This window comes from Epinephelus moara, chromosome 8 (genome assembly GCF_006386435.1).
Source record: "Epinephelus moara isolate mb chromosome 8, YSFRI_EMoa_1.0, whole genome shotgun sequence".
Lineage (NCBI taxonomy): Eukaryota > Metazoa > Chordata > Actinopteri > Perciformes > Serranidae > Epinephelus > Epinephelus moara.
In genome coordinates this window covers 6,343,038-6,368,324 of record NC_065513.1, presented here as the reverse complement: position 1 = coordinate 6,368,324, position 25,287 = coordinate 6,343,038, and the positions used below count along the sequence as shown (strand labels likewise).

Sequence of the window (25,287 nt, the reverse complement as noted above, 5' to 3'; positions counted from 1 at the left end):
CTTGGTTTCTTCTATAAAGCAGGGACTGCATTGATTATGATGTTTTGTTGCTGTTAAATTAAATCCAGTAGTTAACTCACTTAGGGCTGTCCAGTAGTGTTCCATGGAGAACTAACAATATGCAGGTTTCCAGGACTCCATCCACTGATCAGCACTCCTTCAGGCAGAGGGGGAGCAGTCATCAGTGGAATCACCTGCTGCTGATCAGTTGAAATGAAAACCTGCAGACTGTCAGCTCTCTGTGGCACATGATGGGACAAATCAGATGTAGATTCAGAAAATACAGACGTTGAGGAGTGTTTAGACATAGGGCTTCTTTTCTTAATTCCCCACAAACTCAACAGCCAAAACTCTAAATGGTGCCAAGGGTGAACAGAGAAATGGTTGTTATATATAGTGTGCTATGGCAAACCTACTCAGAAAGGAAAAAGCTAATTAATAAATCCATTAACAAATGGAATCGCAGTGAAGTCGGTCCTCCTCTTCTAACATGTGTTAGGTCACGTGTAGTAACAAGCTACATGTTCTCAGCTAAGTGTGGCAGGTGGAGTTCTACTCCTGCTCTGCCTGCATTTTGATCACAGACCAGATAAAATAATGGACGTAGCCACTGTGATGTCACAAATTAGTTTGTGGACTCCCATTTTGGAGTCTTGAGTTTGGCAATTTGGCCGTTGCCACCTGGGACTTTTGGAGCCGTAAGTGACCTTTTTTTTACGAAAGCGTGGAGCTAACTGTGACACTTGTTGCTAGCTTGGTTAGAATGGTGCATTTACAGCTTATGGAAACAGGCTTAATATCATCAAAACTAAGTGCACTTAGTGGAAAAAACTGAACATCTGACTACTTAGTGCAGTAATCATCAACTGGCGGCCTGCGGGCCACAGAAAGCTCGCCAAAGCTTTTCATCTGGCCCGCAGAATATAGAAAACTAAAGACATTATTAATCCATCTGTGAGCTTATTATTAGTGGTAGTGACGTGCCTGGCTCGGGAAGGCTTACTAAAAAACTATCAAATATCAAAAAGTGACAAAGCAGCATCCTGAGTAAGCTGTTAATGACTTCCCTCTGTCACGCTCTCTCTCTCTCTCTCTTTCTCTCTGTCAGGCCCCCACAGCGTCCACTGGCGTGGATATGGAAGAGTTTGGTTAATAATTCCACTAACACAAACGAAATGAGCAGATGCTGCGCGCAAAACAACTGTGTAGTGTGTGCGCAAGTGTGAACCACTTGTTTTCATTTGGATGAAGTGCTGCTGGATCAAAGATCATAGAGCGCTATGTGTAGGGCAGGGTTGCCAGGTCCGCTTATTAGCCACGACTTTGGGCTTGTTTTTTGGGCGTTTTTCTAAAGTGGAGCTGCTTATTTGGGCTTGCTCTATAAATGTTGCCTTTCTCTATATATATATGCCTAATAAGTTAATTAAACGTATGATAGTATGTCGGACTGCAGGATGTTTCCACAGCTCCGCTCCCTCTGCCCCTCTCCTTCTCCGCAGACACACAGGTGACGGTCAGTCAATGAGACTTTTCACATTTAAACTGCGTGATTAACTATTTCACTAACAAGTGGGCGAAATATGGAAAGAATACAATAAAGATTTGTGGAAAGAGAGAGGATTAAAAGATTCAACTTCAAGAGGGGGACGATTCAAAGGCAGTGTGCAGATTCAGATTCTGTGTGAAATATGTACTCATCATTCAGATCTTGTTCAGCATACCAGCACTGTTACAGTGAAAGTAAAATGGCTCGTTATATGCAACATCATTACTTTCATTTTCATTCATTCATTTATTCTTTCCACGTTTTTGGTCGGCTAGATGGTTTGGTAGAGTTCAAGGGCAGTAAATATAATGTATTTGTAAAGTAATTTTGAAACGGTTGCTTATGAAACTCTGATAAGTCCATGCATATACTGCATCCTACATATATATATATATATATATATATATACATATATATACACACACACACACAAAGAAGGTAGGTTGAACTGCACTCTGTTTTGGTAGTTTTGCTGAAACATTCAACTTTGTTCATTTGCAGAATGAGGGAAATTGAGTGTTAGTGTATTTTAATATTAGAATTTCTTTTTTTTTTCTTTCTTTTTTTTATCATACAGTCCAGATGTAAAAACTATTACCAACACTTAAGGGCACTTGCCCCAGGATATTCAGATGGCTCTTAGTTTGAAACTGACAGGTTATTTGTGGTAGGCCAATCTACCCGCTTTGTTCAATGTAAAGAGCATGAAGAAATGTATAAAGATTTGGACCTCTAGCAAGATGGTTATGATGGCTCAATGGATTTGTTCTGTTTTGGAATACACAATATTCTTCCAAATTAGTGTTCGTGTATTTTAATATTCAGAATTTCGCTTCGACAAGCTCTCTTTTTTGACCATACACCTGTTTGCATCCCTGGGTTTAATATCACAGTAAACAGTGGTTGAGCAGCCACTTTGTTAGAAATAAAACAAGCAAGTGTTTCTGGTTATAGTGCAACCAAACAAACTCAGTAATACGAGTTGGTTATGTTGAGTCAGAGGTGTGCAGCCTGTCGCCTGCAGCTCTTCATCTAACAGCTCACTATGACTGTCCCTCACTCTCCATCACTACCTGCAATATATAAAACTAATCTGCTGTCAAAAAATGCAGAAAATAACTTGTGCTTTTTAGACACGTTTTCAGTGATTTCTGCTGTCGAAATACATTGTGTTTCCTGTCTTCACAATAAAAGCCAGCCCGTTGTTCTCCAGTTGAATCTTAATGTGAAGCAGCAGCAGTAGGACGTGTTGCGTTAGCATTAGCAGTAACTTAATACACCCTGGCACCTTGGATATATCTGTAGGAGAGTGATCAGTAAACACACATTACGAACAGTAGCAGTGGATTGCATTCTGCATTGTTTCCTGCCGATAGCACGTGTGTGTGTGTGTGTGTGTGTGTGTGTGTGTGTGTGTGTGTGTGTGTGTGTGTGTGTGTGTGTGTGTGTGTGTGTGTNNGTGTGTGTGTGTGTGTGTGTGTGTGTGTGTGTGTGTGTGTGTGTGTGTGCGCGTGTGTGTGTGTGTGCGTGCGTGTGTGTGTGAGGGCAATTTAATTTAAATACAGTAACAATAAAATCTACTTTAGAGAGAGATAATCACTGAATGTTAATACATTGAATAGCTATTGCTGGAAAAAGTCGACCGTAAACCAAACAGTGTTTAATATCACAAACGTTATTAGAACTTCAAAGGCTGGAATTATGCCAGAAAATAAACTAGTTTCTGTTAAGGGGAGGGAGCATACTATAGCAATATTTTGTTTGGCAATATCATATCGTCCCACACTGCCAGGTATCGATTTTTTTTATCATAAAAACTATTTATATGACAAATTCAAACTTTAGGTAGCATACTACTAGAATAATATAATCAATTGCAATCAAACAGCCATAAAACACAGATTTACAACAATATCATTCAACAAAAGTCTCAAATTCAGCTCAGTAATAACTGTCAAGGTTCATGAACAAAAAAATTGTTTTTTTGCTAATCGCACATTATTAGCTTAAGCATGTTTACACTGCATAAATTAGCCTAGCGGCTAGCGGACCTTTTTCTTCTACTCACAGTTTAACAAATTACATGCAGTGTTATTATTTTTCTTACTCACCGGTGGTTTAAATCACTGCATAAATAATCTCCTGACAGAACAGCTCGGTTGAATTTCAGCCTGCATGCACAGTTTTTCAGCAAAACATTGTTAAAACAGAACAGCTAATGTAACTGTAGTGGAAAGTTAGCGGAGTGAGGCACTCGTCCAGACAGGTAACGTAATGCTGTGTTTTTTCTTGTAACACCATTGTTTACATACGCCATGTGCTCTGTCTGTTGTCCTGTATTTTCTTCTAAATCCAAAATATTTCCACTTTGCTAATTTATTCCAGAGTAAATAATGTTATCGTCATCGTCTTTCTCTTGGCTGCTTGCCATCTGTCTGCTGCTGTTTGACAGTGACACAGACTTTCAAAATAAAAGTCTATGCTAAAGATGACGATATGGATAGATGTTTTCACTTTGCATCACTAATTACACCCCTAATGCAGATTTTAACAAACAAAGGTTTTAACACTGCAGGGCAGGTTAAAATGCTATTTTAAAACTACAACATTATCTGACAGAATCAACATGAATGCAGGTTAATAGCAGCAGCTGTGCTGTGGATTGGGCTGTACTGGCATTTAAACAAAGAAAAGGTGAATGCCGCTTAAAGGTCGCTTTTTTAACTGTACTGTCACACAGCCCCTGAGCCTCACTAAGCTTATGTCATCATTTTTTTGTATTTTTTACCATGTACACATTGAAACACAAGCATTTCTGATGTATCTTTAAGTATGGTCTTCTCCCTTTTGGTACTAAATACTGCTCAGCTCACATCACAAACTGCTTTGGCCTGCCTACTGTTGTGCTGCTTTCTCTGCAAATCACTTTGCAACCTGCCTCCACCCCAGCCCCTCCTTTTGTGTTGTGTCTTACTCAGTGTCATTTGTGTTTGTCATTGATGCTTGCTCTGTGCTGTTCAGGGGGTCTTTGCTGCTGTTCTCCCTGTGTTAGGCTTTCCATGTAGGCATATGGAGGGTCAGAATGGTATGCTGTCTCTAACTCAGGCTTTCCTCGTATGCTTATGGAAGGGCAGAGAGGTGTGCTCTCTCCACCCTGGGCCCTCCACGCAAGCGCGTGGAATGGCAGAGGTGTGTGTACACTGCAATCTACTGTGATGTTGTGGGAACGATACATTTGTTTTGGTGGAAAAGCCAATACTTCAGCTGGCTAACTAAGCTTAACTTGTCCAACAGAAAACAGGCCAACTCTGCATCACTCTTCATCCTCTCCTTCAGTGCTCGCCATTGAAAGTGAAAGCCAACCCTGGATTTACTTTAGTTTTGGAACAAGCTTTGTTCCTTTTTTTCATTACTGTTTCTGCGGTTTTCATTCTTTCCTCCTGGATGCATGCTACTGCTGCTTGTTAGCTACCTTTTTATAATGTTAGAACCTTACCTGTGCACAAATATAGGCTGAGATTTCTATACCACTGCCCAAAAATGTCCCTACCAAAGCAAAATACAAATCAAGTAAGAATATACAGGCAGAGAGCTTGGCCTCTGCAGATAAATACACCAACACACACTTGTAGTGGCTCATAAGTGATGACTGAGAGGGATTACTTTTGTGTGAGTCTATACATTGTTATTTTAGGAAAATCCTCCACAGTATATATTTTGTTGAACTATATTCTAATCTAATGTCATCCCACCTCTCTCTTTGTGTTTGCATATGGCCCATGCTACATTGCAACATACAGTAAATGTTTTGTCGATGTCCCTCACCATTTATTTACATCATGTTTTTTAAAATCTCTTTACAGAATATGTCCACAGGGTGTTCAAACCACAATAATCCATCTTCCCTTCCTTTTTCATCCATTCTCCCCCATCCCTCCATCTCCAGGTCAATGTGTTTGTCCTGCTGTCTGTGGTGTGTGTGCTCCTTAATCTGGCTGGATTCATCCTGTGCTGCCAGGGAGCCCAGCTGGTTTCCAGTATGACCAGCTGCCAATTGGTGAGGATGTTACCTGTTTGTGTCTGTCTCATCATTTGTAGATTTTCTGTATCCTTTCTCCACGATGCCTCTGCTTCCCTCTATTCCTTCTGTGGAAAAGTCAATTAGAGATGACATCATGCTAATTAATTTGATGTATTCCATGTTGAACCAGTTTACTGGGGAAGGATGTTACATGGCAATTAGAGCAAAGGGTGTACAGTAACTTAGGAGTCAATAACTTTTTATCATTCAGGATGGAAATAGCAATTTGATTGGCTCTCATCTCATTCAAACAGAGGCAGCAGCCAATCACATTACTGGCTCTGCTCTGCTTTTCTTGACTCACAGAAGAATAAGAATTTTTGCAGCTGTATTTAAAGGTCTAGTGTGTGGGACTTGTGACATCTGGGTTGAGGTTGTAGATTGCAGCCAACTGAAACTTGGCTATGGTGACCAATGTGAAAACGCAAATGGCCTTATCTAGAGCCAGTGTGTGATTGGAACAACGCTACTTTAGAAACAACATGGCGAACTCCGTGCAAGAGGACCCACTCACAATTAGGGTTGGGTCGGTATGAGAAAAAAAAAGGTCCGGTTTTTGTAAAAAAAAACCGCATCAAGTCGGTAATACCGGATTTTCGCCACTTGGGGGCACAATTGACTCATTTAAAATAAAAAACGACCTTAGGACAACAGAGTGACAGTAACACGTTGTTTCTTTTATTCCTTACAAATAAATTTTGCAGCTTACTCAATCAGTGCAAACAAGGGTTGCCTCCTTCGTCTGGCTCAAAGCCAAAGTGTTGCCATAGTGGCGCATTCCTTGATTTCGTCGAGACTAAATTGTCCGCCATTATTGACTCCCCGTCACTATTAAACAAACTCCAGGCTACAGTAGAGGCGCATGCGCATTCGCACCCCCTAGCTCAGTCCCCGCCCTCCTCTCTCTCCTGCTCGCTGTGCGCTTGGCGAAGAGGCAGACACAGTTGCTCACAGACTTGGGCGTACTATAAGCGGAGCGGACTCCGTGTAAAAATGTCCGTGAAAAATCCCCGCGATGTGAAAAATACATGCCGAACAGTCTTTTGTGTGACACTGGTGCACGGAGCGGAGTCCGCGCAGTTGTGCTTTGCGCGCACAGGGCTTGCGGACGTCCACTTTTACCGGGCGGACCTCCGCGGCATCCGTTCCGCGTACGTTCTGCCCAAGTATGCGGTCCGGTCGGTCTCAAAAAATAAAACCCGGTCCAAGACAGACTACCGGACCGAATTGGTATTACCGAGAACCGACCCAACCCTACTCACAATATTTCTTTCCTACTATGGTGAAAGCATGTTCAGCCTTACTCTGCATCTCGTTGATTTAGGCAAGATGCTGCCTGATGATAATGTTTCCCACATAGCCTTCACTGAAAGACAAGGAAGTCTTTGCTGTTCTTCTGTCTTCTGCAAATTAGCTTTACATCATTAAAGCGTAAACGATTATTTTAAATGCAGTCCATTCATTAACAGTAAAGGTAGCAACCTGTGAAGTTTTTTGTTAGCGTGAAATTGTTAACCCTAACAAGGTGTTGTTGTTTTTTTTATCTCAGCAGTCTCCACTATGTATGCATGAATGAAATATAAACTCCAACTATTTAGAACCTACCAAGATGTGCCAGCCACTGGTGGATTTTCAGAGTTCCAATAAGTTTATGAAACAGGATAAACAGTGAGATCATGCATCCTTATATGAAGACATTACATTTTCAGTTTGCCGCACCTTATACTTATTTTTTTCTAAAAATAGAGCTGTTGTCCTTGTTCGTGGACACTTTTTTGTGCCATCTAGTGGTTGCAAAAGCACAATAAATTAATCCATGTAAAAACAAGATGGTAGTCAACTCTGCCAAGTCAGCCGATCCCAACACAAAAGTGGACAAGGTACACAACCTGATCACATTTTATGGCTGAAACTTGTTTATTAATGCTAACTAACATTTGTAGTTCAATATGACATACAAATTTGACCAATTTTAGCTATAGTGAAAAGCTAAGGTGCTGTTACTTAGGAAGTGCTTGCTTGAGGATATTGGGATTTTATCATCATCTCGTTTGAGGACATGAGGTCACGCCATTGCCATAGTATGAAAAAAAGTATCATGACCTGCTCAGTACGTAGATATAAACAGCTCATTTTAAAATGACAAAATAGAACAGTGATTCTTAGTTTCAGGTGATTATACACTCATGGAAGCACAGTTATTAATATTCTATACAGTTTCTGCTAATGTATCACTCTAAATCAGGGGTAGACAACCTGAGGTTTCAGTGCTACATGCGTCTCTTTAGCCCCTTTGACAAAAAAGATTAAGATTTTTCACCAAACTTTGATGAACCTCAATAGTGTTGTCTAGTCTCCAGTTTACCCAGATAGGCTTGCTATGGATTTCAAATCCAAAAAACAAAAAGTCTCACAGGAAAAGTTCTATTTCAAAACTCAAAAACTGGGAAAACACAGGCATAGTCGGAAAAATATTGTGATGGCGTTATTTATTATGCCAGCCTCCCAAAGTGCAGACAGTCATATTTACAAAAAGTGAAAAAAACATGAAAAAAAATACTCTTTAGAAATTGTCAGAATGTCCAAAAAAGAGAGTTCTTCAATAACTCAAAATACCTTTTCAAAAACACAGGTTCCAGCACACAGTCTGGAGGTCGAGCAGTTGTTACCCCCTCTGTAACCACAACAAGACTGACTCATCTGGGGCCAGCAGCCTCCTTTAAACCAGGTGCCCCTCCCACTAGGCATATTATTCACATAAAAAAACACAATCAGCATATTGACTAACCAAAAACACAATTTACAGCTTTCTAAACTCAAAATAAACATAAGGCAAAATATTCATTATTTTCATAAATGTTCTCCTTTAACCCTCACAAGTTATTCACAACAAAAGTTAACTTAACAATAACGAAATGTAATAATACATGTCACATGATCATCAAAGGCGCAAGAACAGACTATTTAACAGAGTAAGGATGAATATGCAACATACTCTGTAAGGAAACGATACAAGGATCGTATGAATGTATGGATATAAATATAAATAAATATATGCAGAACTACCAAGTGTGTGTGAGTGTGTGTGTGTGAGTGTGTGTATGGGCGCGCTGCCCACAGTCAATGAAAGAGCCGCTCCGTCACATCATCCCCCTCGTCCTGGAGGTTGGCGATGTTCGGGGCAGCTTTGTCACAAGAAAATAGAGACTTAAATGATGCGTTGACAGATTTGTTTGATTTAATCGACAATGCTGCAACATTAAAGTACCAAATTATCATAAATAACCCAGTGTAGAGCCACTATGTGGTAAAACATACTAACAAATGCTCATTTAGACCTCTTAGTAATGTTGATAGGCTAATGTAGACTTAAACAGCTGTGTTTCTTTTATTTTATTTTATTTTTATTTATTATTTATTATCAGAGTCAAATGTGTTTTGCAGCTGCAGACAGATTTGTTTTTTCTCTTTTTGTCCAAAAATGGCTCTTTTCATATGAATGGTCGCTGACCCCTGCCCTGAATCCTACACACTGGACCTTTAAGGGAGGATTGCACAAACACAATTGGGAGACATGTTCACATGATTAAGTATTACTCTGGATTTATTAAGGTCATGCAATTTTCCTAGGAAAACTGTCCACTGAGAACCAGGCATAAACACAGCACAGATGGGATTTATTACAACCACAAGGAAGATTGTAGAGGGGGAAAAACACGCATTAAATACAGACTTGTACATAACCAAAAACTGATAATCACAAAGAAAAATCAACCAAGTAGGTTCTCATGGAAACAAATAGTTGGTGCAGACTTCCCTTTGTTAGACTTTTAAGTGTGTGTTTGGCTGCATTCACTTCAGTATTGATATAATATGGTATTTCACCACTTTTGTTTGTAAGTTGACCATTTTACTCACAAAAAACAGAAGTGTGTCAAGGCTTAGAATAATCTGATTCACTTGGTTATTGTGTTTCATGGAAAGAATCTGGATTATTATGGGACTTCTCAGTAGTGTAGGTGAAGGAAGCTTGAGAATATGGTCAGTTTTATGTAGAAGTCAGACGTTCAGAAAGCCACTCAGCCCTGTTTCCATTTTTGTCCAGTGGCCACTTGGGATATTGCATTAAAAAAAATTCCCTATGGCCCAAAAAGCACTTTCTTCATAGACCACCATTATGAGGAGATGTTTGTAAAACTGTTAACAGGACATGTTAAACTGCAAATAAGGTCAATTATGACTCTTTCTTTTATGAATTATTGATCCATAGAGTTGTTTTTATTTGTAAAACTGTCCTCAAGCTGAGAAAAGGAATTTAAAAATCCATTTCATTCTGACAATGTGAAGTCTATGAGACGAGCAGGAACTCACAGGCAGAGCCAGAAGGAGAAACACTGCTGTGCATGTTCTGTGGGCTGCATACTGCGGAAGTAAACGCAGAGGCTGAAAACATCTTTGGTGTATGCGCCAGGCGAGCAACTCCATTGGAATGACTAGGCGCCATCTTTGAGTCCAGTATTTAGTTCATATTATACATCTGTGATAGAAGTCAGCGATTTCCAGGCAAATTTAAATGAATACACATAGTTGTCTTCCCCTACTTAACAAACATACAGTGATTGCATTAGTTTGACAATTCCTGCTGTTTGGTCTTTAAAACAAAAACAGGAAAAATAATATTGTAAATAAAATATTGTTTGAACAAAATAAAAAATTATTGGGAAAGATAAAAAAAAAAACAAATCAGCTAAAAACATTCATTAATTTTGTGGTTATATTTTTTTTTCAAAATGTGTATTTATTCTAGTTGAACAAACAGTGTGTTGTATGTGTGTATTAATATGTGTGCAGTTTGTCATTGGAGGCACTATGTAGCTCCACAGTTCTTCACTCTTGGCCTTGGCTAGGGAAATTGATATGTTGCAGGTCAGGCTGCAGGAAATGTGATGAGTCTTGCTCAGGCCAGAGCTCCACTGTGTGACCTTTTGACCTTCCCTGCTGTTGTGTTGGCTTTCCTTCCTCCCTCTACCAGGTCTCATCTCCTATCCTCTGTCTCCTTCCTGTCAAGCTGTTTTTCATTTTTCTTTTTGTCCATCTGTCCTGTCTGTTAGGGCAGTGGAGGTTTAAGAATAGATAGGGGTCATGCAGTGTTTTGCACTCTCCTCTATAAATAGAGGTCTGTGTGTGTGTGTGTGTGTGTGTGTGTGTGTGTGTGTGTGTGTGTGTGTGTGCGCGCATGTGCACTATTTTCATGCTGGTACAGATCCAGTGCAGTACTTCCAATGTAGCTTCATTTGGCGTCAAATGTAAACAGACACTGTCTTCAGTAACTGATATGTCAATGACTCATTGGTTGTGCAGAAATAACTTTGGGAGCATATGAATATTATTATTAGCGTTAATGGAGTGTAGATGCAAATTGGCCTGTAAAATGACTCTTAATGTTACATAATGTAGCTGAATCTTTCCACAGAGTGATGGATATTAATCCCTTGTCTGGAGTCAGGACATGGTTAGCCAAGCTCAGCATACAGACTGAAGACGGGTAAATAGTGAGCCTGCCTGTGGGAAGCTGAAAATACACCCATCGACACCTCTAAAGCTCACCAAGGAACACTTTCTATCATGTTTGTTTATTATCTCTATTCATATATGAGACCAGGAGTGGGCGTGGTTTGTAACAGAAGTAAATTGTACAGATGTTGTATTTTCTGACCTAATATTGACTGGCAATGCAGTTGTTGAGCCTTCAAACCATCAGATTGAATGAATATTGGCATATAATCATTATAAAATATATTTCCATATCCTCCACCCATCCATCCTTTATTTTTATGCCTCAGCACCAGCGATAGTCGTAGTTAGAGGCATTATGTTTTCATGTTGTCCATCTGTCCTATTCTCATGAACACAATATCTGAAGAATGGCTTCAGGGGAATTTCTTCAATTGAAGAGCTCAATGATGAACTCCTTAAATTTTGGTGGTCAAAGTCGCTGTGACCTTGTCTGTCTCACTCTTGTGAAAACGATACCTCAAGAAAACCTGAGAGGATTTTTTTTTTCAAGTTTTGCATTAATGTCTTCTTGGACATTTGTGTCATTCACGTGAGCGCGAGATTTCTCATGAACACCTTGACCAAATTTCTCAAAATTTGGCAAAAATGTCCCCTTTGACTGATGAACTAATGACATTTTGGTGGTCATACATCAAGGCCACTGTGACATTGTCTGTCTTAATCTTGTGAATGTGAAAGCCCAAGGGAATGTCTTCAAAGTTGTTGTAGAGCACTTTTTTTTTTAATGGTGTACCAAAACTAAATTCAGGTCACCCTGGTCATGTGGCCATTAATGAAAGTTGTCTGAGAGTTTACAGTAAGAGCCAAGTTGTATTATCCTTTAAAGGTCAGGACAATTAAGATTCAGCCTCTGAGGACCATAAACATCCACTGCAAGTTTTTTCTATTCTTGCGACAGTCACTACATAGCTTAGTGCATGTTGTATTGACTGATTTAACTGCTTTGTATACTCCATACATTTTAATATTTTGAAGCTTCTCCTGATGTGGAGATCCTGATCTTCATGGGACGTCATAAATCAGTAAATGTTGTAAATCATATTTATATCAACGGTGTGTGTGTGTGTGTGTGCGTGTGTGTGTGTGTGTGTTTTGTTTGTTGTTTCAGAGTGAGGCTGGCAATGTTTGTTACTGCTGCTCCCTCTCCCCCAGCTCCAAATGTCCTGAGGAGAAGCTGCTGGAGCTCCACCCTGCTCACTCCTGCAACACCATGAGGATCCTTCTCAAGGTCCACCAACTAAACATATGTCACAGCTGGATTCACTGTGAGCTGACTGATAAATACATCCTGAGGAGAATGCACTTTCAATAAAGTATTACATATACAGTATACATGTACTGTATAATCCTCACACTTTCTTGAAAGAAACCTGGACAACACATACTGTTAGAGTCGCTCATCTTCATGTATATTTAATGAGCTGAGAATGAGTTAATTAGGAGTAGTAGCAGTGAACACCTGTGTCTTTAGTGAGGATTACACCATAGGAATAATATGGGTTTCTACTAGTGTATGCAGAAAAAACGCACATTACTTCGACTAAATGTTTAAAGACTAGTTCAAAACTTAATTTTGATAGTTTTGACACAATTGTATTTGTTATAATTCTGTCTTTACATTATTGAATATTTGTTTCTCATTTCGTCCATGTATTCATCCTTTACTTGTTTGCAGAATGACTACATGTGAATTTATGGTCAGCTGAGTGATGTCGCACTGGACACAGAGCAGACTTTCAAAATGGCTATACTTATTGTAATGTCTAAGATCCAACCTTCAGCAAAAACACCACCTCTCCTGCCTGATTGGATAAAACTCTCATTCATTTCTACCAAAATAACAAAGAGCCATTCTTCAATTTCTTGTACAGCACTATTGTTTGCAGCTTGTAAATATGGAGCTCTTGGACTGTTTTGAATGTGGATAATAGATTAAATAGTTCTGTCTGCTCTATTTGAACGATCAGATTGTTTCTGTTTCTCTCCTAGAAAGTCTTGTTTGCACTGTGTGCTCTGAACGCTCTGACCACAGCTGTGTGCCTCATGGCAGCTGCCCTGAGATACCTGCAGATCTTCACTGCCAGAACCCCCTGCACGGTATGATGACACAGTCAGGTTTGTCGCAGCAATCCGAATGTTGTTATCTACAGTGGGTTGGTGCTTAAAAATATCCAAATCAGAAATATGATATATGAGATAATGATGTGTTTATACTTAGAGTAACTGTGCAAACGTCTTTCAGTGGTGAGGGTCTTACAATGAGGTGCGGTGAGACACATTGGTGGGGATTGCGGTTTTGAGGCAGCAGAAAAGTGATCGCTACATTGACCAACAAAAACCTGGTTTAAAGTCAGAATGGTGCAGTATTTCGCTGCTGTTTAAGGGCCACACTATTCAGACCGTATGTGCCTACATAGGCCGGTTCACAACGCACGTACACCCTGCTTGTTACACTCATAGGGACGCCTAGATAGGTTGTGAGTGAAATGATACCTCAATAATGAGGGAAATATTAATGATATTCTGCAAAATATGAACAAAGCAGAGAGTAGAGCAGAGCTGCTGTCCAACTCCCCATTAAGAGATAGGTTTTGCACAGTTACACACAAGGAGCAATGTAACTTCATTAAATACTTCTTTCCTCTGTCAAGTTTATAACCGTTTTTAGTTTTGCTGTTTAAGTGTCCCATGATATTCAGTAAACAACAACAGTAACTCAGAGTGAGATTCAGATTCTGTATACAATATTAATAGTTCAACAAAATAGAAAAAAACCACAAATTACACATTTAAACAGCTCCCAATTACAAAAAATGTACCCTGGGATCTATATATATATATATATATATATATATATATATATATATGTACATACATATAAATTAACAGGTGATTTCTTTCTCTTTTACCAAAATCCTAAATGATTGAGTTGTTTTTTTTCCTTTATGCTCTGCTATGCATTTCTCCTCTAATCATCACGCTGTAACCTGTGACAGGCCGTTATGATACAATAACTATTGCACATACACATATATGTAGTTTTTTGTCGAGCCACAGGCGTCACATAGGTTTACATTATCAAAGGTTTATGACAAAATCACTTGACGACACTGACTCCTGTGTGATGTCATGTATCTCTGCTCTGTGACAGGACGAGCACAGGGCCACAGTTGAAGACAGGGAGGAGCCTCCTCCGGTCCCAGACCCAGATGAGTTTGTGGCCCCAGCCCCTCCCCCCTCCTACTTCTCCACCTTCTACTCATACACACCACGCCTGGCTCGCAGGTAACAGCTCCTCCACCTGTGTTCTGTACTTTAACTTTACTTACATTTTTACTTTAATCCATTTTTAGTGTTGATGTGTCACTTAAGCATGATAGAACATGAAAACTCACTCACTGGTTGGCTGTGTGTGTGTTTCAGGATCCTTGGGGACAGTGTGATCCCTCTGCCTCATATCTACGGGGCTCGGATCAAAGGGGTGGAGGTCTTCTGTCCGTTGGATCCTCCACCTCCATATGAGGCTGTTGCTGGAAGCTCCCCCAATGCAGTCACACAGGTACACTCCAGATTTACATCTTTTACACTACAGCTCAACTGACACTGGATTTTTTAGACCAATAAAAGGGGTGGGACCTCATGATTCGATTCGAATTCAATTTAGAAGGCTATAGTGTGATTATAAAATTATTAGCAAGGCATCTTAATGCATGAAAATGTTTGATTTCTATGCATGGTTTGTATTTCTCAATGTGTGAGCACTTGCTGCTATAAAAACAGCATATTTGTATTCCAGTAGGATGCAGTGCTTAGGCTCAGCTCTACTCACCAAAACTCAAGAGGTAGCCTTGCTTATAATGTAAACACGACCCACATGTTTATGTCCTCTACGTTACACCATCCAATTTGTAGATTTCTGCACTGAGACATAATCTTTTAGGAGAGAATCACAGTGCATCTAAGATGCATCTGTTTTTTCCCCTCTCCTAGCTGGAACTGACATCAGTATTTAAGAGTTTAAAAAAACAGATATGCATCAATACTAAGCGGCAACCTCTGAGGCTGAAAAATTAAGCTAACGTGGAAGTGCCAAAAACTGCACTTAGTTGAGAGGCCACTTGGTTTCACAACAGTATATCCCCACAGACCCCCATGTTAAAATGTTCAGCTTTACAGCAGAAATAAACATGTTTACAGCCTGGTACAAAAAATGGTTGTGGTCTCTATAGCCCAGTTCATCTAGTTGCACTGGTGTGAACTGGCAGGATTTTAGAACGTTGCAGAATGGCGCATTGCAAGTAGTTGCCTGTTTCAACTTGTCTGGTCGTGAATCTTTGGTGTGAACTGGGCTTATAGCTTCTGTCAACATTCACTGCAACTGTATGGGAGGTGACTGGGTGATTACTGTGATGGATCACTGATCTCAAGCAAAAACTTGGATTTTGCAGTTTTTTGTACTTTAATTTTTGGGGTATTTAATTTCATGCATCATGTCAAACTGTTAATAATAATGCATTTAAGAATATTTGGAAATTGTTCAGAGCTTCTGGGTGTAAAGAGACATTTGAATTTGTCAATAAACTGTAATTCCCAACTCAACATTTTTGACTAGTTAATATAACTGTACCAATGTGATGATTTCTTTCAGGAGACAGAGGTGGCTCTGACAGAGCTGACAGTGGACCCACCTGCCTCTCCACCAGGAGCCTCTGTTCTAGGTAGGACACATTTCCAGACAGCAGGCCTGAATCTATGGAGAAAGCTGACTGGCTGCTCTGGAAAACTCAGAGACCACTGCTCTGTTAATCTTTGTACAGCCCTCTGATTGGATGATCAGGTGGAGCAAAATGCTGGCACTGTGGTGCTCCTGTGTCATTTACATCAACTGATGCAGTATCACTCTTATTTCACTTAAGTGTCTTAAAGTTACAATGTGTAATTTACGTGGTTGTTTATTAGCAAATATCAACTATTGCGTTCATAAATATATATATATTAATATGTAATGCAATTCACATACAAATGGAAGCTTTCTCATAAGCTTAGAATGATTTCTCTATATATACACAGATATATACACAGGCAGGGCGTGGTATGCTGGAGGCTGCCTTCTTGTGTCGCCATATTTGAATACAGTGCCCGAAAGGGATATACACGCTTCGCCTTTGGCGTTTACCTAGAACTTGCTGTCACTGGAGACAGAGAAGGTGAAGCTCAATCCGGGGCACTTCTGCGTGAACCTGCTTTGTACTTTTATGATTCTGTCGCACTTTAAATGGAGGACCACACATATGTTTTGCCCCGTAAGAGGGAAACCACGCCACCAAATAAAAGAAAAAGATCAGATAAGCGAGGACGGGACAAAACGCGAGTGAATATCGGCGTTGCTTATTCCAGGTGGAAAGAACTCCTGTGGAAGAACACTCTGGAAACGCATATATTATAATCGTACCAACCTATATTTGCCGCACTGTGCCGTGACTATCACATAAAACGTGTTATTTTAGCATTACTGTGCTAATGTTTGCTCGTGTTACCAAAACAATTAGAAATAAAACACTCCTAACATAACGTTATATCTCACAGATAACCTATATCTCACTGGTAAGCTATAACATATTGTAGCGTCCGCCAGGACGTGTGGAAAGGATGACGCAGTTATTCGGCAAACCACCGTTTATTACTGAACAGTACAGGTTACTGTTGGCCGTAACTACGCCAAAACAACCAACAAACAAGAACTTAGCTGTAACTCCAACTGTGCACTCCTGCTCTCTCCTCCAGCTCGCTCATACACACACCAGCACGCGCACTCACACAGCTCTCATCCCCGTCACACTCGCACCCCGCCCCCCTACCTATACTCATTCAATCCCAAACATGCCATTAACTCACAGAACATTGACATTATAACAGAACATTTACTGCAGGGTCGCTACAATATCGTAACATGGTTTAGATTCCTAAATAAATATTCACCTCGTCGCTAGATAGACCTACTCCTGAAAAACTTGAAAAACTCATGGATGATGCCATCTCTGTCTGCGCAAGGCTTTCTGTCCTACGAGGCCACTGTCACTTACCCGACGGGAGGGGTGAGTGAGTGAGCGCGAGTGAGCCCTGCAATCTAGAATTTGACTGCTGATGTCACTGTCACTCACCATTTTTACACACTGAAGCTTTAAGTGTGCTCGGTCTAAATTTCATTTTGTATTGTTTTTTTAGTTTGCAAACCTCACGCTGCTCCTGCAGTAACTGCTGATACTAATTCCCACTCTGATGATTTTTTAGGCCAGAGAGTCCACCAGAGCTCTACAAGTACTCCTCCATCCCTTCCTGACAAAAGCAAGGCTCCACAGCCAGAGCAGGGAGACCCTGTTGATGTTGATTCAGACTCAACACAGCGTCACAGCCTGTTCTGCAATTGTACCTCAGCCAGGGTCCTCATGCATATAACTTTAAATGGTTTCACTCTCTGCCAGGGTTAGAATGCTCTGTAAAGCAGGATGCATGCTTTTGCTCCCCCTGTCTAAAATTTGGGGCCACCAATGATGAAGATGTTGGAGCTTTAGAAACTGAGCTTTTTAAGAATTGGAAAAGTTTCATTGCAAGAGAACATCCATCCCATTCTTGTGAATGTGATGTCAGGATTACCTCAGGGGAATTTCTTAGAATATGGCACAAACGTCCACTTGCACTCAAGGATGAACTGATTAGATTCTGGTGGTCAAAGGTCAAAGGCCACGGATCTTATATGACAAAATATAACACAAGGGTCTAATAGGATAAAATAATGAAGTGATGACATTTTATATCCAAAAAGGCAAAGATCAACTTCATTGTGACCTCACAGTGTTTTCTGAACATTATTTGACACCATAACTCAGGAACAGAATGGGAGACATTTGGTCAGATACTATATTGGTGACACTACTCTTTGGTGTCCACCTTGAAATTGTATTCATGAAATTATGACAGTACAGTTTGGCTGTGACCTGTGGTTGTGTGTTTTTAGGAAGTTTCCTACCAGCCTGTATTTTCCACGTAAGGAGTAATCAGTTATACACTGTGTGCAGCTTTTCTTAGTATCTTTCATTTTGTCTGCTCCCCTCATGATTCTGGTTGATTGTCTCTCTGCCTGTTGTCCCTTACTCACCATGTTCAGGATACTGATACCTTCAGCTGCTTGTAGCAGTCATGTGATCCCAGTAATATTTGTCCATATTTGTCACACTCTATGTAAAGCAGTCTCCCTGAGGTGTGTGTATCAGACACACTTGTACTGTATTTTTATATTTGTTGAAGCTTTTGTGGTGAAGACACACCATAAAGCAACGATGGGAAAGTGTGCTGCATTTCTTTGGACCAAAACCTGTGTACTGGATCTGTCAGTCTGTGTTTTCTAATTTGAAATGTCAAACACTGCCTTTTATTCTAAAAGCATGTGTCCATCTGTCTGTGTTTGGTCTTAGACAGGAGTCCCCAAATGGCATCGGCATCATCAGACATCCTTCCGCAGGCCAAGCCTCAGCTCCAACTCCAGCCTCAGCCCCAGCTCCAGCCTCCTCCTCCTCCTCCTCAGCAGCAACAGGCCTCTACAGCACCGACCTCCTGGAGGAAAGCAAGGATCCACCGCTCCAGCAGTGACCCGGTGTTGATGGACCTCACTGCCAAAGGTTGGCTTTTCTTTGCTCATGTGGAACTATGGAATTTTGAGAAGTTGGTACACCAGTGTGATTTGTGACACACACTACTGTGACACACAAATCCAAAACATACAGTGATCCATCACAGTCATCCTACCCATTTATTTAGTACGGTATCTAAAAGCCATCCAACAACAGTGTGAGTGTATTCATGCATTGGGTCTGTACACAAATTTAAATGGATGTTATAATTGTCAAGGGCTCTAGTTTAAAACCTCTTCAGCTTCCCCCCTCCCTGCCATAGACCCATTTTTGTCTGTTTGGGAGGGGGCAGGGGATCTCTAGGGGGAGATAGCAGGTCAACAATATATGCCACATTGAAGTGGTATACATCATCTGAAAGCTGAGAACCTGAGGATTACTTTGAGATGCAGTTCAGCGCTGTGTGTCAAGTTGTTCTAGTCATAAAACTGTAAAAAGCATTGTGTTTTGGTTAGGCTCCACCTATCCAAACTTTGAAAGGCTAGAGTTTATAGGGGCATAGAACATTGTGATGGAAGTATGTGATGGCTATTCCCATGATCAATTGTGTCTCATAAGTTGTTTCAACATTGTTTGGGTTGATACCATTTGTTACGAAGGTTTGGTGCTGAATTTAAGCATTTTTTACCACTTAAGGAGTAATAAAAATTGTCACAAAATACCACATTAAAGTACAAGTGCAACTACCAGTGCAAAGTTGATTGTATCAGTCTGACACAGCTGCACTGTCCTTCACATTATAAGTGGTTCAATGGAAGAAAGTGGCATTTCCATTATAATGAAGAATTAATCATTTTATGAAACAAAAGGAAAAAGTTGGATTAAAGATTAAGTAGCCCCTCCCACATAAACATCAAAAAAAAAAAAAAAAACTGGACCCACCTGATGTGTGTAGAGGTGTGAGTGTTTATATTGTGGCAGCCTGGTGTTATTTGTACATTATTTTATGAAGGAAAACACACTGAAGAATCGTACTTGATGGCACTGTTCTCTGAACATGCTGTATGTGTCCTGTTGCCTTCAGATAGCTGCAGAGATTTAATGAGCTGAAGAAGCTGAAGGAAATTGAAAAATAATTGGTGTATCCGCCCCAGGACTTTGATTTGCTCCAAAATTTAATGGGTCCTTCATTGGCCCATACAACACCCTTCAACAAAGTTATATTAAAATCGGGCCAATACTTTAAATGTACTCCTGCAGACAAACAAACAAACAAACTTAACCAAAAGCATCACCTCCTTGTTGGAGGTCATTACATCAGTACAGACAACTTTTAAGTGTCTCTGCTGTAACCTTATTAATAATCTTTTGAAAGAGCTACCCCCCTTAAATAGCTTATGTCTTAATGTAATCAAATGCCTCCATGCCAGTGATAGCCCTGGCCGTAGGCATTATGTTTTTGGGTTGCCCGTCTATCGCATTCTTGCGAACGTGATTAAAGTTCTTCAAATTTGGCACAAATGTCCATTTGGACTTAACGATGAATTGATTAGAATTTGGTGATCATAGGTCAAAGGTCAAGGCCACTGTGATCTCGTCTTTCACATTCTCGTGAACTTGTTATCTCAAGAACATCGCAAGGAAATATTTAAAAAAAATTGGCACAAACGTCCACTTGGACTCAAAAATGAAATGATTAGAATTTAGTGGTGGAAGGTTAAAGCAACACAATGGAGGATTGTGCTTTTTTACCTCATGGGGTCCCCCTACAGACGGAAAGATGGTATTGTCTGTTACAACTGTCGCATAAATCTTTCTGCGCGTGTATTTGTTGACAAGCCAACGATACAGGTGAACTTCCTGAAGCTGGCCGTGTAATGCACGGTCATCATGTCTTCAGAACAGGTAAAGTAGCCTTATAGCATTTTGTACATACATGATTAGGCCGATTGCTTTATTTATTTATTCATTTTCGAAACTCAGAAATGAGTTGATCTCTGCATGTCAGGGCTGACCTCCTCACACGGAGTGCGCACACACACACACACACACACACACACACACACACTCACAAACACACACACACAAAACCTGTTGTCAGACAACAGCAGAGAGGCCGCGGTGCAGATGAAGGGAATATAACTTCAAGATGACTCTAGCTGACGACAACTACACTTGTTACTGTAAGTAAGTGGGATAAAACCTCTGCCAGCCAAGCCAATACTTTATCAATACATGTGATCAGCATGTAGAAAGCCATATTTCAATCTGCTCTGTCCGCAGTCTCTCATTCACCGCTAATATGATTTACAATCACGGTCGACACAAACACATCGCGCTCGCGGTGCTAACAGCAAACTGTTAAGACAAACTAAAATGAAAGCTGTCTGTGTGTAGGCTAACACTTTATCTTAAAATGTACCTGAGGCAGCCGACCTGCAGACAGTGAGTCTCCTAAGTAGAGGGTAACAGCAGTAACAGCGCCAGGTCACCATTGGTCAGGGATCCCTCCTCCCCTTTCAGCTCTCGCCAGTGTGTGAAAGCTTGTTTTATGGCTCTCCCGTTTTCTTTTCTTTGTCTCCTCAGACAACACCTTCACCTTCTTCCTTTTCTTTGTCTCTTCAGCCATGGCAGCTACGTCTAACTTTGTTCACCTCGGTTTGGCTACGCTACTCTAAAGAGAGGAGGGGGATATGATGTATGCCATAAAACAGCCAAATTTTGTAGTCCTTTTTGCGTCCAGGTTCCTACCTGAACCCCAAAACAACATAGTGCCAGTCCAAGTGAAACAGATGCTCTCAAGCAATGACGGAGGTGTCATCCAACCTACTGTGATTAATGTACCATCACAAGTATCTTGGATATATATTTTGAGGGCTCAAAAACTTCATTGTGTTGCTTTAAAGGTCTAGGTCACTCTCACCTCACAAAACATGTTTTTGGCCATAACTCAAGAATTCATACGTTAATCATGATAAAGTTTCACACAAATGTCTAATAGGATAAAATGATGAAGTGATGACATTTTCTATCTAAAAGATATAGATACTGAATTGGTGACATTATCTTGGATGTCCATCTTGAAACTGTGCTGATTGTAGTTGTAAGGCGTCACGTTAGGATTTGTCCAATCACATGGCCATGCACCTGCAATATAAAAATTAAGTATGTCGACTGATTTATAGGGAGTCTTACATGTGGCTTGTATAGAGCTTCTGTTCTTTTGGGGGGAAGATACGTGTGAAGCATCAATGTTTTCACAGACATGGATGTAAATTGTAACTGCAACATGACAGGTTTGCAAAGGCATACAACCGAAAGGCCATAATTCTAGTTCCTTTTGGTAACTAAATACGTTTGTGCCACTAAAGCTCTGTTTCACACTTAAGTACTGTTTGCAAATGATGTTATGTAGGATATATATGGATAATTGGAGAGCTCAAACCATTGTCTTCTCTTCTCATGTCTGCTGTAGTGCTAAGCAGCAGCGACGCTCCCCTTGCTTCCTCTCCTCAGACCACAGATTCCTCCACCCAGACCTCCCAGCCCACACTGGCTGCCTATACCCAGGGCCAGGTCACACTGCGTCGGGGCAACAACGACAGCAGGACCCCTCGCCGGCCCCGGCCCTCCTCCATGGTGGACTACCAGAGCTACAGACACACACAGCAGCTGGTCAGGAAAATCTTGGAGCAGCCAGCTGCCCAGGGCCTGGCCCCGGAGGTCCAGGAGCTGGTGGACAGCATACGGAATGTCCTGCAGTCAGATCAGGAGCACATGGAGGAGGCTGTACGTTGCGCCAGTTACATAGAACAGGTAGGAGCTCAAACCCAAATATTTCTCATACAGAACTACAGATATGACCTCTAACACAAAAATCAGTAATGGGAAGTTTACACATTTGAAAATGGGTTAAGTACAGATAAGTATGCTTGGTAATGGTAAACTAAAAGGATAAGGCTGCCATTATTTTTAGATTTCTTATAGTGAAACAAATCCCATGAAAAGACCAAAATCCACAATGTGTTTCCATTAATTCCTACTGAGGACATACATCTCACAAATATAAAGTTTCATTTTTTAAAAACAGGCTCACTAATTTCCTAAAACAACTGCTTACTGTAGTTGTTATCACACGTTGATAAAAGAAGTGATGCATTTGTTGGGGACTATTTAAAGCATGGGATTAAGGTGAGGCACTACAGGTGAATAGGGAAAAATGTATGATTAATAGGTATCACCATTAAATTTACCCTGGGGAATACTTCCTTTCTTTCTTTTTTGTATTACACGTCTTATGATTTTTTTTTTATTAATTAGATATGCAAATGAGACAATATCTAATTAAATAAAAACTAATTTGCATACATTTTCCAGAAGAGAAATCTAAACATTGGATAAAGCCAGGTCCAAAATTCTTGTTTCATTTTGTTGACATATTAGAGTCAAAGGTTTTTACAGAATGAAACATAAAACATAAATTGAGCATTGTCTTAGTTCAGGCAGGACACAATGTCAAGCTCAGCATACATCCCAGCTACATCAGCTGATCTCAAGCAGCCCATTCAACAGATGGAGCAGCTGATTGCTGGAAGGGAGTAAGCTACCTGTCAGCAGCTAGGATTCCTTTCTATGCAACCGACTGGCAAATCTCAATCAGGACGCCCTATTTAAACCAGCTTTGGCCTGCTGACTGTAGCTGCTGCCTCTGCAAGCCGCTTTGCAACCTGTCTCCACTTGGAGTTAACCAAAGAAAATCTTGGTTGACTGAAATTCTACCTACTCTTTGACTAATCGATTGGTCGATGGGGGGAAAAAATCTGCACAGGTTCTCTCGAGATTAACTAAATCGCTACAGTGCACTGTGTGTTCTCTACCTGGTAGCACTGTGTGTCCACCGAAGCATTTTTCCTGTCACAGGGCTCGACATTACCACTTGCCCAGGGCAAGTTAACTCTGTGTTCAGGCAAGTGAAATGCCCTGAGTGAAATATAAATGTGCTCTCCGATGTAATAATGTCTGAAAATAGACTGCACACACTCAACTCTTTTCTACTTGACCTGTTTGCGCAAGTCCATCTCACCACTAAGTGTTGACTGATGAGAAAAATCTCACATGCTGGACACAATGGTGGTTAACTTTGGGATTGACAATGTCATATATAACATAAGGTTACCAGCATTAAATATCTCTGTAACACTGCATGCAAGAAAGAGACTTACTTTTTTTTTAGCCCAGTAGCTAACATTAGCCATCATGCCGCTCCAACAAGGGTTGCGGTGTGATCCTATTCCTTTCAGAAGCTTTATAATCCAGCCTTGAACTGCAGAGTCGTTTTGGAGACTAAGTAAAATAAATCCATAATGATAAAAGGTATTCTGTGATTATTTATCCATTTTTCCGATCAAATATGTGACTTACAGAATGTTTAACTTTTGATAAAATGCTGCGCTCATTACTGTCACCAGCCGTCAGATCACATTGGAGAGGGGGCGGGACAAACACAGCAAAGACACAATCATTATAGAGGACAATTTTGAGTGCTGAACAACACCAGCTGGTATTTTTCAGCTGAGTTCAAGAAACACTGTGGTGGACACATGGCAAACACCAGCGAGTGTCAAGAGCATACAACCTAACAATCCAAACCAACTGACCAGAACTTTACAGTCCTAAATAGGGATGTCCCGATCCAGCTTTTTCACTTCCGATCCGATACCGATATTACAGCCTTGAGTTTTGGCCGATACCAATACCGATCCAACAAACTTTAAATTTGAACATTAACATTAAATAAAAAATATAGCTGGTTTGCTTTGGCTGCTTTGTAAATAGAAAATGAATCAACACAAGAAATCTTTAAAATGTCTAACAATGAAATTAAAATAGCAGCAAGACTCCCCACACTTGTGCTTTGGCCGCCTAATAAATAAAAAATAGATTAACACCACAAGACATTGTTGACATTTAACAAACAATGCAGCCTTTCCTTTTCACTTATTTTAGTAGTGTCAGTGCCAGCCTGTTTAAACAAGCAATAGTCCATCCATGGCTCCAATTTCACTAATTGTGCCCAAAACAATGCCATCAGTGCTCTTTACTTAAACAGTAAGAGTGTAAACCAAATAAAAATATCACTCTCAAAAAAACAGAGCAGAAAACAAATAGTTAACTAAGTTGACCGCTACTCTTCCTACCCTCCGTGTGTGTCTGCCATCTGCATGCTGGCCTGGTGGATTGATAGTAAGAGCTGGAGCGGATCACTGGAATGGACTGCTTGAATCGCGGACCTGGCACGGACTCCGTGGAAAACTGGATCGGAGTTCATGGATCGGCATTTTTCCATGCAGTCCGATCCGATGCCGATGCCCGTTTTTTGCTAATATCGGCGGCCAATACCGATCCGAATATCGAATCGGGACATCCCTAGTCCTAAACTTTTGTTTCCTGTTTGC

At 40.5% G+C, this 25,287-nt stretch overlaps 1 protein-coding gene across 1 annotated transcript in view; it reads left to right on the top strand.

The window, feature by feature from the left end:
* fam189a2 (family with sequence similarity 189 member A2) overlaps positions 1-25,287 on the top strand; it is a 36,624-nt gene that overhangs the window by 5,647 nt on the left and 5,690 nt on the right. Inside the window, exons 3-10 of the mRNA XM_050049943.1 lie at positions 5,493-5,603; positions 12,313-12,432; positions 13,194-13,301; positions 14,356-14,489; positions 14,628-14,763; positions 15,853-15,922; positions 18,677-18,880; positions 22,308-22,648. Coding sequence (XP_049905900.1) covers positions 5,493-5,603; positions 12,313-12,432; positions 13,194-13,301; positions 14,356-14,489; positions 14,628-14,763; positions 15,853-15,922; positions 18,677-18,880; positions 22,308-22,648 — 1,224 coding nt within the window. The remainder of the gene's footprint in view (positions 1-5,492; positions 5,604-12,312; positions 12,433-13,193; positions 13,302-14,355; positions 14,490-14,627; positions 14,764-15,852; positions 15,923-18,676; positions 18,881-22,307; positions 22,649-25,287) is intronic.